The following is a 13,799-nucleotide window of genomic DNA, read 5'->3' on the forward strand; positions in this document are numbered from 1 at the left end:
TTATCCTGATTGTGTGTCCACAATACTCAAATTGTTTCTTTCTGGCTGCTTGAAGTATTTTCTCCTTGATCTGGGAGCTCTGGAATTGGTGACAACATTCCTAGGAGTTTTCTTTTTGGGATCTATTTGAGGAAGTGATTGGTGGATTCTTTCAATTTCTATTTTACCCTCTGGCTCTAGAATATCAGGGCAGTTCTTCTTGATAATTTCTTGAAAGATGATATCTAAGCTCTTTTTTTGATCATGGCTTTCAGGTAGTCCAATAATTTTTAAATTATCTCTCCTGGATCTATTTTCCAGGTCAGTGGTTTTTCCAATGAGATATTTCACATTATCTTCCATTTTTCATTCCTTTGGTTCTGTTTTATAATACCTTGATTTCTCATCAAGTCACTAGCTTCCACTTGCTCCAATCTCATTTTTAAGGTAGTATTTTCTTCAGTGGTCTTTTGGACCTCCTTTTCCATTTGGCTAATTCTGCCTTTCAAGGCATTCTTCTCCACATTGGCTTTTTGGAGCTCTTTTGCCATTTGAGTTAGTCTATTTTTTAATGTGTTGTTTTCTTCAGTATTTTTTTCAGTATTTTTTTGGGTCTCCTTTAGCAAATCATTGAATTGTTTTTCATGTTTTCTCGCATCATTCTCATTTCTCTTCCCAATTTTTCCTCTACTTCTCTAACTTGCTTTTTCAAATCCTTTTTGACCTCTTCCATGGCCTGAGACCAGTCCATGTTTTTCTTGGAGGCTTTTGATGTAGGCTCTTTGACTTTGTTGACTTCTTCTTGCTGTATATTTTGGTCTTCTTTGTCACCAAAGAAAGATTCCAAAGTCTGAGACTGAATCTGAGTGTGTTTTTTGCTGCCTGGTCATGTTCCCAGCCAACTTACTTAACCCTTGAGTTTTTCGTTGGGGTATGACTGCTTGTAAAGAGTATTTTGTTCCAAGCTTGTGGGGATGAGCTGTTATTTTCAGAGCTATTTCTATACAGCCAGCTCTGCCACACCAGCACTCCTCCTTCCCCAAGAACCACCAACCCGGACCCGACTCAAATCTTAAACAGGCTCTGCCCTCCTGCTCTGATCCGCCACTTAATTCCTCCCACCAGGTGGGCCTGGGGCAGGAAGCAACTACAGCTGTAGTTCTGTAGCTGCACCACCTCCACTGCTGCCGGGGCATTGGCTGAACCATGAACTACTTCACTCTGTCCCCGCAGCTTTTCCCACTAACCTTCTCTGTTGTCTTTGGTGTTTGTGGGTTGAGAAGTCTGGTAACTGCCACAGCTCACTGATTCAGGGTGCTAGGGCCTGTTCTACCCGGCTCCTGGTCTGTTTGGTCCTGCTGCCACCCACGCTGGGCTCCACTCCCCTCTGCTCCCCTCCACTCCCAGATCCATGCATGATAAACCTCACCCAGGGACCATCCTGGCTGTCCTGGGCTGGAGCCTGCTTCCCTCTGCTATTTTGTGGGTTCTGCAGTTCTAGAATTTGTTCAGAGCCATTTTTATAGGTTTTTGGAGGGACCTGGTGGGGAGCTCACACAAGTCCCTGCTTTCTAGCCGTCATCTTGGCTCTGCCCCCCCAAGAAGCTTACATTCTAATATAACAACATACAAATGAGTAGAGAAAGACAGAGAGATAAACAAAGACAAGAGAGAGAGAGAGAGAGAGAGAGAGAGAGAAATTTGATATAGCAAAAAAAAAAAAACAAAACAAAAAGAACAAATGTCTTCCTGGTTTCTAGTGGCTTTGTCACTAATCAGCCGTTACAGTGGGTATAGTACTTAACTTTTCTGTGCCTCAGTCTCCTTCTCTGTAAAATGAGGAAATTGGAACAGATCTCTAAAATACCTTCCAGCTCTAAAATGCTATGATTCATTCCAAAATAATTGTTTCAGAATAGAGTAGGGTACTGTTATTTTTAGCCTGTTTCAATACTAGCGAACAGAAGCATATTATTTGCAAAGACTAGGGAGGACACAATGGCATGCTGCAAATAATTTGCCATGCTTATGTACTCTCATTTTTGCAAATAATCCCTTTTGCTTTGCCAATGATAAGTCAGCCCATACATAATGTTCTCCAAAGAGAACATAAAACTCACAAAGTGATTGTGTAGCTAAGCAATACAGTGCAAGATTATACACGTTGTGACATTATTTAAGAGTAACAAGAATCACAGAACAATATTTAATTCCAATTAGACAGTACAGTTTTAGAATGGCATGTATATGCTCTTCACAGCTAAAGTGAAAAACAAATCACCCACGACCAAAACATAAGGTCAGATGTCTGGGTACGCTGTGGCAAAAAGAATAAAGTCAGCCTATGCAATTATTTCTCAGGTAGAGTTCTGTTGTCACAACAAAATGTTCTTCACCCTTCCCAGCATTCCTGAGAGTTCTGAATATGGATTTGATGAAGTTGCTGTAAGTGATGAAGGAGTTACTTACGTGTGTGCCAGAGATGGGTCTGATTATAAAAAATGTGGAATATAGTTTTGTCATTAGATCCAAAAAATGACATAGTAATTATACGTGGAGCTACATAATAATTCTAAGTATAATTGCAGTGCAATTTCTTCTGACATGTATTTACTATCCATCTACACTATAATTATTATGCATGGATTATGTTACCTTGTTTTTCACGCTCTCCACTGTTCCTTTTAGGTAAAGACTTTTTTCCCCCCAATATTGAGACTTCCATTCTAACTGTAAACTCTACACAATACCTCTCCTGTACGTGGACCTCAACAAATAATTAATTATAATATTAATAATCATAATAAAAATAATAATAGCATGCATAGCCAGCTCTCTGGGGCTGCAACACTTCATTATTTTAGAGTTTGCTTATAAAAGGAAGACTGGCAAGTAAGTAGTGTCTCTTTTTTAATAATAGGAAAGCATTTGTCCTATTCTTCCCCATTCTTCCCCTCATTAGTGAGAGAGTTCACACCATATCCACGTTCATGGAAGTAGGCTCTAATTAGTGTATGTAAGGAAATTTCATGTGCTCTCACAATAGGGTGGGGAATCATCCTCTATATATTTGAAGGGCATGTATATATAGCTTATGTATACCAAGGCCAAAGTAACAGGAAAAGAAAAAAAAAACAGATTCTGTGATGAGACAGATAAACAGAGCTCTCAAACTTATATATTACCTTTTTCCTAATTTTTCTCCTTTTAGTCTGTTCCTATGATTTAGTCAGTCAGCTAGGTGGCACAGTGGATAGAGTGTGAAGCCTGGAGTCAGGAAAACCTGAGCCTCAGACACTTACTAGCTGGGTGACCCTAGGCAAGTTGCTTAACCCTGTTTGCCTCAGTTTCCTCATCTGTAAAATGAGCTGGAGAAGGAAATGGCAAACCACTCTAGTATCTTTCCTAAGAAAACCCCAAATGGCCTCATGAAGAGTCAGAAATGACTGGAAAAGTTACTGAACAACACCAAAAATCTTATCTCCTATCACTGCTGTATAAGCTCTGTGAGATCAGAAAACATGTCCCACTTATCAGTGTAGAATAGTGAAAAGAGCAGTGATTTTTAAGGCAAAGGATCTGGTTTGGAATTGTTCCTCTGACAAATGAAAAGGAGAGGTGAAAACAATTCTCCAGTTAATAAAATAGGATATCAAGATTTGTAACTTACTTCAAAATTTCAGGTTTTCAGATTAAGTATCTTTAGTTATAAGGAAAAGAGGACTAGGAATCCTCTGTGACACTGAATCACTCTTTGTATTTCCTATCCAATGTGTAATGGGATCAACAACCTGAAAACCCAGACTAGAGAAGGTAGGAAAGAATTAGAGCTGATGAGAGGAGGCTAAGGGATAGTTAAGTGAAGATAAAATTGTTGAGTCATTTCAGTCGTGTCTGACTGGACCCATTTTGGGTTTTCTTGGCACAGATACTGGAGTGGTTTGCTATTTTCCTTCTCTAGCTCATTTTGCAGTTGAGGAAACTGAAGCAAACAGGGTTAAATGACTTGTCCAGGGTCACACAGCTAATAAGTGTCTGAGGCTGCATTTGAACTCAGATCCCCCTGACCTCACAGCTGGCACTCTTTCCACTGCATTACCTAGCTGAATTGTCTCTCCCCTTCCTCCTCACCTACAGCAGACAGCTAAGTCTTCCTTTAATTTAATTCTTTGCCTTTTCTAGCAAAACTAAATCACATTCAATTTACAGAAAAATTCTTGGGTAGTGAAATTGTTTGAGAGTGGAGAAAATAAAAGAAGGGATTTTGTAACAAGAATATATTCTTTATTTTTTTTTGTCAAAATATACTGAGAAAAAGAGAGAACCAGATATGGCTATTGGGATTTCCAAAATAAAATTGTACTTCCTTGTATTCTCCATAACTGAGTAATTTAAGGTGATTACTTTGATAATCCAGTTTCCTGAACTAATGAGAGTCCTGTTTTCCAATCATTTACCTAGAGAGTTACCACCACCTTCACCATTCTGACTTAATAGGTGGCTAGTAGACACTCTCTGCACTTGCTGACTAGTCCTACTTGTGGGTATGGAAGTAATAGATACTATCACTGCACACAGGAGACACTCAACAAATGTTGAATGATTAAGCAAGTTCTTTGGCTGGTGTACTTTCCCTGCTTTTCACTTTGCCACAGAAGTTCACAGAAAAATGCAACAGAAACAAATAAAGTAAAAATGGAGCAGGGAAGGCACTGGGGTTGATTGAGGAGGCCATAGTTAGAGGAAGAGGAACAGGGATGATTTAGAGCCAGAAATCCTGGAGAGTAGGCATGGAAATGGGGCTGTCGTGAATGAGTTGGGCTGTGGGAAGAGCGAGATTCATGAAATTTTCTGAGTTCAAGCCAGAGCTGGCCTTAGAGCTAAAAGACTTAAGGGAACAGGGCATGACCAGGTCAGGAAAAGCATAATTCAGTGTCTTTGGCTTTCAAGTCAAATGGTCTGGAAAATCACAAGGACAGGGGTCAGATAGGTGAGGGTCTGCTAAATGGTGTTAATTTGGTGACATAAAAAATCTACTTATTTAGGAGTGAAAATTTCCCACCCAATATGGAAAAGAGCTAATATAGTAGGGAGACAATGTTGGATAGTTTAAAGAGTGCTAAAAGAATAAATAAATGGTTGAAGAAATAAAGAAGAAAGGAAGGAAGGGGAGGGGGATAGGAAGAGAGGGAGAGTGAGAAAGAGAGAGAGAGAGAGAGAGAGAGAGAGAGAGAGAGAGAGAGAGAGAGAGAAAGGAAAGAGAGAAAGGAAAGAAAGAAAGAAAGAAAGAAAGAAAGAAAGAAAGAAAGAAAGAAAGAAAGAAAGAAAGAAAGAAAGAAAGAAAGAAAGGAAGAAAGAAAGGGAGGGAAGGAGGGAGAGAGAGACAGAGAGAGAAAGAGAAAGAAAGGAAGGAAGGAAGAAAGGAAGAAAGTGATGAATGTAGGAGTCAGTAATTATGTGACATTTGGCAAATCATTTAATTTATCTGATCCACAGTATTCTCAACTATGAAACAAGATCTTCAGACTATCTCACAAGCTGTGTTTTGGCAACCGAATGAGATCATGTACATAAAACCACAAAGTGGTAGGGAACTATAAGAAATCTTTATTATGCTGTTGCTGTTCAGATATTTTCAGTTGTGTCCAATTCTTTATGACCCAATTTAGGGTTTACCTGGTAGAGATACTGAAGCAGTTTGCCATTTCCCTCTCCAGTTCATTTTACAGATGAGAAAACTGAGGATAACAGGGTTAAGTGACTTGCTCAGTCACACAGCTAGTAAGTGTCTGAGGCCAGATTTGAACTCAGGAAGAGGAGTCTTCCTAACTCCAGGTCTAAGGCTCTAATCACTGCATTAGCTGTCTTATCGTACGGAAGGGCAATTTATAAAAGTTGGTAGTTGTGTGACTTTGGGTAAGTTATTCTGAAGCATAGAAATGCTTTCAGTAGCCTTCTGTGGCTTTTTGTACGGATAATAGAAAGCTGGCATGAACCAGGGATTTGTACAGGATTTGGAGTCAGAGAGCTTGGGTTCAAATCTTGCCTCCAACACTGTTTTGTTTTGTTTTTTATTTGTATTATTTCTACTTTCACAACATCTCTCATATTTTCTCTTTTCTCTATCGACACAGCTACTACCCTGATTCAGGATTTGGCCACCTGTAGCCTAAACTATTACATAAATTCTAATTGATCTCCCTTCTTCAAGTCTCTTCCCCATGCCAATTTATACTCCATTCAGCATGCAGCAGCAGCACCACTACCCTTCCTTGTTCAATAACTTCTAGTAGCTCCCTATTACCTACAGGATCAAATAAAAAATGTTCTGTTTGGCATCTAAAACTCTTCATAACCTAGCCCCTTTCAACCTTTATAATCTTTTTCTAATATACTCCCCACTACAAGTTTTACAATCCAAGTACATAGACCTATTTGTTGTTCTTCACACTATCTCCTCTCTCTCTGCCTTCGCACTGGCAGGTCCCCATGCCAAGCATGCTCTCTCTCCTCATTTTCACATCTTAGCTTCCCTGGCTTCCTTCAAGTCTCAGATGACATTTGACCTTCTGTAAGAGACTTTTGTCTTTTAATCTTAGTGAGGTTCTCTCTGATAATACCTTCAATCTACTATGTGTATATAAATACAGACATATGTACATACAGATATGTTTCTATGTTGTATGTGTCTAGTTATTTTTTTCTCTTCTGCTTTATAACATGAACTACTTGAGGGCAGAGATTGTTGCCTTTCTTTTTATTCATAGAATTTAGCAAGGTGCCTATCTCTCAGTAAACACTTGATAAATGATTACTGACTGATTGTACGACCTGGGGCATAAGTCACTTAAGCTCCCTGGGTTTCCATTTCCTCACTTGTAAAATGAGGGATCTGGACTAGATAACCTCCTGGTCCCTTCCATCTCTAAATCTAAAGCCTCTAAATAAAGCCTTATGCTCCTAGGCTTCCATTCTACTATCACCTAATTTATAAATAGATACACTATTCAGTTAAGTGGTGAAATGGATAGAATGTAGAGCCTGAAGTCAGGAGGACTTGTCAAATCTGGCCTCAGACACTTTCTCGCTGTGTGATCCTTGGTAAGTCACTTAACCTAGTTTGCCTCAGTTTCCTCATCTGTAAAATGAGCTGGAGGAGAGAAATGTCAAAGCACTGCAGTATCTTTGCCAAGAAAACCTCAAATGGGGTCACAAAGAGTTGGAAAAGACTAAACAAAGAATACTATTCCAGAGCATGGACAGAGCTTGAATCAGGACAGAGATGTCTCTTTGTTCAAGGGTAAAACTAATAATATTGAAAGGAGAAAAAGGAAAGATGAGAGTCTAAATTTGAACAAAAAATGTCCTCCAGTTTCCACAACAGGGTACTTGCGAGCTCCATGAGTCCCTACTTTGCTATTGATTGCAATAACCTTATGATTCATGTTCTTTGGATACAAACCCTGTTGCTCTCCCTGAACTAGACATTGAGTTGACGGGGACTGCAAATCCTTCTGAAGGAACCTTGTAAGATGTGCCACATACTGTAGTGCTGAGGCTACTTTCTGATGGTATATCAGATGCTCTGGGATACACAACTCTTTTAGACCACGGAAAGTGTCAGTTTTATACTGAGACAAGAAGAGATATCTGTACAATTATCTTTATAGGAAGCCTAGTGTGGCATGGCAAACAAATGGGACTTTAATAAATCCTCCCACATTGACTTACTTAGACAACATGACTACTTGATATAGTGGCCTGGGAGTGGGGTACCTTCTAAGTGTCATACTTTCTGGTCAGGCTCCTACGCAATTACCCAAGTGATTCAGACTCTAAAACCTGCTTAGATGAGTAACTATTGATACTTTGGCCTATCCAGAGACTAATTTATGCCAAAGATAGATGGCTTGTGATTCTTTAGAACTCTGTGTACAGTGTTTGAAGCAAGCAAGAGGAAAAAAAAAAGATTTGACATTAAGTATTGTATTGATGCTATCACTAAACACAGTATTGCATCCTTTGAAAGAAAAGTGATATCTTAGTGTGGAGACAAAACCGATTTTACATACAAATGAATAAATGGATGGATAATTTAAACATTTGTCAAGTCTATTCAGTATAAAAGTGAATTAGGCATTAAAATTTTGAAAATAAAAATATTGTAGCCTTCACTGATGACACTGGCGAATTCTGGCTCCTACTCGTGGTCAGGCTGACCAGCCTTGATTTATGCATTGGTTGAATCAGACTGACAGTATAGGAGACCTAGGAAGTTTCTATACTTTCTCTGAAAGTCACTAAATGAGATTATGTAGACAGAAAGGAAGCTACATAAGTATGTCTTCTAGTTAATTATTCTGAGAATCAACTGGGATCCCTTAGGCCTCTTGCACCAATCTTTTCGAGATAAGACAGAAAAACATCACTTTTATGAGTAGCCAGATAACCAATTGTAAAATAAATTCAAAAACTTGACATTTTTTATTAAATAAGCCATCTTAATTTGGGGATAAGTTTTTGGGTATTCTTATTTTTTTTTTAAGAAGTGAGTCAAGGTATGGTTCCTTTAATTAGAAAAAGAAAAAAAAAATCAAGCTGAGAGGGGAAGACCCTCAGGGTTGCCGTTCCAAAGAGAAACAGTTACCACTGACATTCGGTCTAGGCCAGGAGTGCCCAAAATACAGCCAAGTGGAGCTTGGGCAGGGACCTATTATGGTCCAATCTATGAGCTTCCAAGGTTTAAGGCTTTGGGAAGGAAGGAAGGAAGGAAGGAAGGAAGGAAGGAAGGAAGGAAGGAAGGAAGGAAGGAAGGAAGGAAAGGAGGAAGGAAGGAAGGAAGAAAGGAAGGAAGGAATCTAGCCAGTAAACCCCAAGTTAAGGGGGCAGCTTCTGGCCATCAAAATTTACCTTCCTTTGGAGAAGAGAAGGAGAGGATGAGCTGAGAATGGGTGTTGCCTCACTCTAAGTGAGTACCTGAAAAGGCCTTAGCCTAAAAGGGCCAGGGTCTCCCATTGTATCTTGGGCCATCTCCAGTCATCCTGGTGAATATCTGACAGCCCTTCCTCACTCAAATCAGAGTCAACTGCAAGTCACGTCATCATCGTCCTGATTCCATGGTCCTCTTCAAAAACGAAGGACAAGAACAATTTATTTTTTAAGAGAAGCCATTTTTCCTACTGCCAAAACATTTTAAAAGAATTTTGATAACAGAAAATAGCAAAACAACACTATTAGATTTGAGTGGGAAGAGAATTCAGATGTCATCTAGTCTAACCTCCCCATTTTGCAGATGAAGAATCTAAGGCTCAACACGGTGAAATATTTTGTCCAAGGTGACTCAGGTAGTAAGTTGCAGAACTAGGATTTGAGTCAAAGTTCTCTTACTCCATATCCTGAAATTCTCCCACAGCAGTTACTAGAAGACCCAAGAATCTGTTAAATATTATTCCACACGTATATCACTATGTTTGTAATCTATTTATGGGGGAGAGAAAATGCTTAACTTCAGCTCATTAAATGATTTTTAAAAATGAACCCAATCTCTTTGATTTAACATTAGTCTAGGTAATTATTCTTTAGAGACAGCATTCCAAGAAAGTGAAAGTACTTACTCACTGCAGAGTCATAGGAGGTCGAATTGTGCTCGTCTCTCAGGAAGGGATATGGGGAGAGGTAAGCGTGGGTACAATTCTTAGATGGTGATTGATTTGCTAGAAATGAATCAAAAAAAATTTTAAAAGCCTCTGTTATTGAGAAGATGAGATGTTCTTGTATAATGAAGACTGGCTTTGAGGGGACATTAAGAGTTGGGATTACACAAAGCAGAGAATTAAAGTAATTATTCAGAAAATCTTTCACACACATACACACATGCACACACACTACTATTACGTGGAGGGGGGAAAAGGGGTTGGAAGAATGTTTCGTCTAGATTTCAGCATTATTTGCTCAACATCTGCTCCTACAGACATCTTAAATTCAGCATGTCCAAAGCTGACTATTTTTTCCCTCAAACCTTCACTTTTTTTTTGGAGGAGGCAACTGGGGTTAAGTGACTTGCCCTGAGTCACACAGCTAGTAAGTATCTGAGGCCAAATTTGAACTCTCGCACTCCTGACCCAAAGGCCAGCGTTCTATCCACTGTTCCCGCTACCTAGCTGACCCCTTGCTTCTTTATAACTTTCCTATTACCATCAAGGGTACTACCATCCTCCTAGTCAACCAGAGTAATGACCTAGATTTCATCTTCAACTCCTCACTCTTTCTCTCCACCACCACCCCAAGTCCAGTAAGCTGTCAGGGCTTATCGATTTTAAATTCATAATATTTCTCCTATACAACTCTTTCTCTCTTCTGACACTGCCATCACCCTGGAGCCAGCCCTCACCACTTCATGTCTGCACTATTACAATACCCTGCTGGTTGGTTTCCCTGCCTCAAGTCTCTCCCACTACAATCCATCCTCCACTAAGCTATTAAGTTGATTTTCCTAAAATGCAGGTCTGAGTAGGTCATTCCATCCCTCCCCGTCATTCAATAAACTGCAGTGTAGTGAAGGAAAACTCATAGAATCTATAATTGTCTCTATTACTTTCAGGACCAAATGTGAAATCATCTGTTTGGTTTTCAAAGCCCTTCATAACCTGGCCCCTTCCTACCTCCCCAGTCTTCTTTTATCTTACTCCCTTCCAGTGACGCTGGCTTACTTGCTGTTTCTCCCATACAATACTCCATCTCCTGACTCTTCGAATTTGCCCTCTCAGTCATATCTAGAATGAAGTCCCTCCTTATATCAGCTACTCTGGCTTCCTTCAAGCCTCAACTAAAATCTCATCTTCTTCAAGAAACCTTTCCCAATCTTATTTAATCTTAGTGCCTTCCCTCTGAGATGACCTCCAATTTATCTTGTATATGTCTTGTTTGTACATAGCTGTTTGAATGTTTCCCCCCTTCTTTCTTAATATCCTCAGAGATTAGTACAGAGCCTGGCACATATCTGGCATGCTAGATGAATTACTATTTCAATAACTGCTAAATTAATTACAATTTCAATCAGCTAGGGAATTGTTTCACTGGACACAGTCTTCAAAATGGAGACACATCTTCTATTATCATCAACATTAGAATAAGATCTTGACTATCCAGATATCAGCTATCTTTAACCTTCCCTTTACATGCCTTTTTAAACCTCTATTTATACAGAAAAGATGTTGAAAAGAAAATTAGCTCCCCTTTAGTGTTTATTATTAATTTGTTTAGAGAGGCAACTTACAAAGAAGAAGTTATGATCTGAAAACTTAGAGATTTCACCTTACATTCCCTCTAAAAATTCATTTCTAAAAATACAAAAGAATGGCACCAACATTCACCATTGAGGGAAATGCTTTTGCCTATATGTCATTCCCCATATTATTCATATAAAATATAATTTGATTTTTGTCTCTAAGTACAAGACAGCATAGCTCTCCCCAAAATCTCCTCAACTTTGTCAAAGGTCTTTTGGAAGTCCAAATGTAACAGGCTAATGGATTCACCTTTATCTATATTACCCCTTCAAAGAACTCTCTTAAGGGGCAGCTAATGGCATAGCAGATACAGTAACAGGGTCTTGAATCAGGAAAATTCCTCTTCCAGAGTTCAAATATGGCCTCAGACACTTACTAGCTGTGTGACCCTAGACAGGTAACTTTGCCTCAGTTGTAAAGTGGGTTGGAGAAAAAAAATGGCAAACCACTCCAGTATCTCTACCAAGAAAACCCCAAATAGAGTCATGAAGAGTCAGAGAGGACTAAAAAAAGACCGAACTCTTAAAATCAGCTTTATTCTTATGGAAACCATCTTACCTTTCCCCAATAAGTTAGGCTGCAAAAGTGTTCGGTGATTCTACCTTTAATTATAGATTCCACAACTTTGCCTGGTATAGAAATAACTTCCCTTGCTGTGTCTCACAATGTTTATTATTATAGACACAGCAAGAGAAGTTCTTAATCACTATCAAGAAAAATAAACATTCTTTAAGTGCTTATTTTTACCTTGATGCAAACTGGCCATAAAGCAAGTTTTTTTTTTTAAATAAAGCAATATCTGAGCTCATATAAATCATATGAGATACAATTAGGGAAAAGTGTCATGGTAGTCTGCCTTAGTAGGGCCATGGAAATATCTTATGCCATTTCAAAACCACGTTTACATAAAAGGAAATTTATCCATTGACATACCATGCAATATAATTCAAACAAGTTTTCATGTCTCTACTACTATTGCTTAAACAAAAATTTCAGAGATTTGGATATAAAGAAGGTAAACCATCCCTTCTATAATTTCCAAAGTTATAAGGTTTTAAAGGAGTTTGATTATCAAGATAATGTTAATAACAGATACTTAGGAATGGTGGTAGAGAGAGGAAACTTAAATTGCCTCTAATTGGATGGTGACTACATGGTATTGTGTCACATTAACTACTACCAGTCACACACACACACACACACACATACACACACCCTAAAAAATTATTTGCCAGACAACTGTACAACTATATTGGCCAAAGAAACTATTCCCCAAAAGTACTAGAAATGCAATTATTTCAGATGCTATAACAAAAATTTATGTTGTTCCAAATTAAAGTTGTTCATTTTTTAATAACATAAAAAAATGAAGTTAAATTTCACTTACTGTACCAGAATTTCCAAATGTCGGCTGTGTTTTCCTCGGCAACACCACTAAACCAACATCTCCAAAAGAAACCTTCATGATGGAAAGTAACATTCTCTACCTGCCCAAAACACAAAAAAACCATGTATTATTTATTGGATAGAGAGCAACCAATCTAGTCACATTCAGTCATTTAGAAAAAGAAAGAAGAACACGTCTAATGCTGACTAATAAAGTTCTATTTAATATTATCACATCTCTTGAATGTAGGAATTCAAGCATTAGAGCCACTATTCTTTGATTTCCATGGATGCTTCACCTGCAAGAGAAGGGGAAACATATACTAGAGACTACAGAATGAATCATTATCCTGAAGAAGAAAACGCACATTATGTTCACCTGAACATTGCCCAACTTCAGTCACAAGCAGCCAATAATCTGACCCAAAAGCCACCAAAAAGAGCAGAACCCCCAGGGCACCAAAAAGAGCTCCAAAAAAGACTGCAATGTTCCGTTTCATTGTTAAGCTACTGGTTTCGGTTTTCCAAAAAAAAAAAACAAAACAAAACAAAAAAAAAACTTTAAATCCTTTACAAAACCCTGTTGCTCAATAAGACAGGAACATTTCACTAATGTAGAAGAAAAAGATCTCCTTTTTTTTGTCCCCAAGGAAGCACAATCTACTTGAGGAGTGTCTCTTTCCTTGTCTTTGGTCACTTTCTCCTATACTCTATCAGTAGATGTTTTCCTTTCCCCTGGGCTGACTCCAGTCTGGCAGCTGAGAATGACCTGCTATTTTAAGACATTAATTGAGAAGGATCTAGGGGGAGGAGGGGGAACAGCGAGGATCAGGATGGTAAGTGATCAAAAATAGTTGACCTTCTCCTGACTAACTAGTGTCAGGAACTGTCTCAGATTATTGTTACTGAACTTGATTCATCCATAAAACATAGAAAAAAGATGAAATGGTAGCAAAGCAATAGGTGTGACTATCTTAAAAAAAAAAGTCTTGCCTCAACAAGCATTTCTTATTTTAAGATAGTCACTATGAGCTGAGAGGTAGCCCGGAAGACATTTGAGAAGCTCTTTGAAGATGAATAAATCACAGTTACAAACAAACTGCAGAGACCTCTCTTGGTACGCACGATCTCCACATAAATATAGCT

The 13,799-nt window shown here is 38.6% G+C and overlaps 1 protein-coding gene across 1 annotated transcript in view; it reads right to left on the minus strand.

The window, feature by feature from the left end:
- Positions 1 to 13,385, minus strand: part of TMEM182 (transmembrane protein 182) — a 96,183-nt gene extending 82,798 nt beyond the window's left edge. The window contains exons 1-3 of the mRNA XM_036756777.1: positions 13,022 to 13,385; positions 12,655 to 12,754; positions 9,594 to 9,692 (exon numbers count right to left, since the gene is read on the minus strand). Of these exons, the coding sequence (XP_036612672.1) occupies positions 9,594 to 9,692; positions 12,655 to 12,754; positions 13,022 to 13,153 (331 nt within the window). The 5' untranslated portion in view covers positions 13,154 to 13,385. The remainder of the gene's footprint in view (positions 1 to 9,593; positions 9,693 to 12,654; positions 12,755 to 13,021) is intronic.
- Between the last annotated feature and the right edge of the window lie 414 nt (positions 13,386 to 13,799).

This window comes from Trichosurus vulpecula, chromosome 4 (assembly GCF_011100635.1).
Source record: "Trichosurus vulpecula isolate mTriVul1 chromosome 4, mTriVul1.pri, whole genome shotgun sequence".
NCBI classification, from domain to species: Eukaryota; Metazoa; Chordata; class Mammalia; order Diprotodontia; family Phalangeridae; genus Trichosurus; species Trichosurus vulpecula.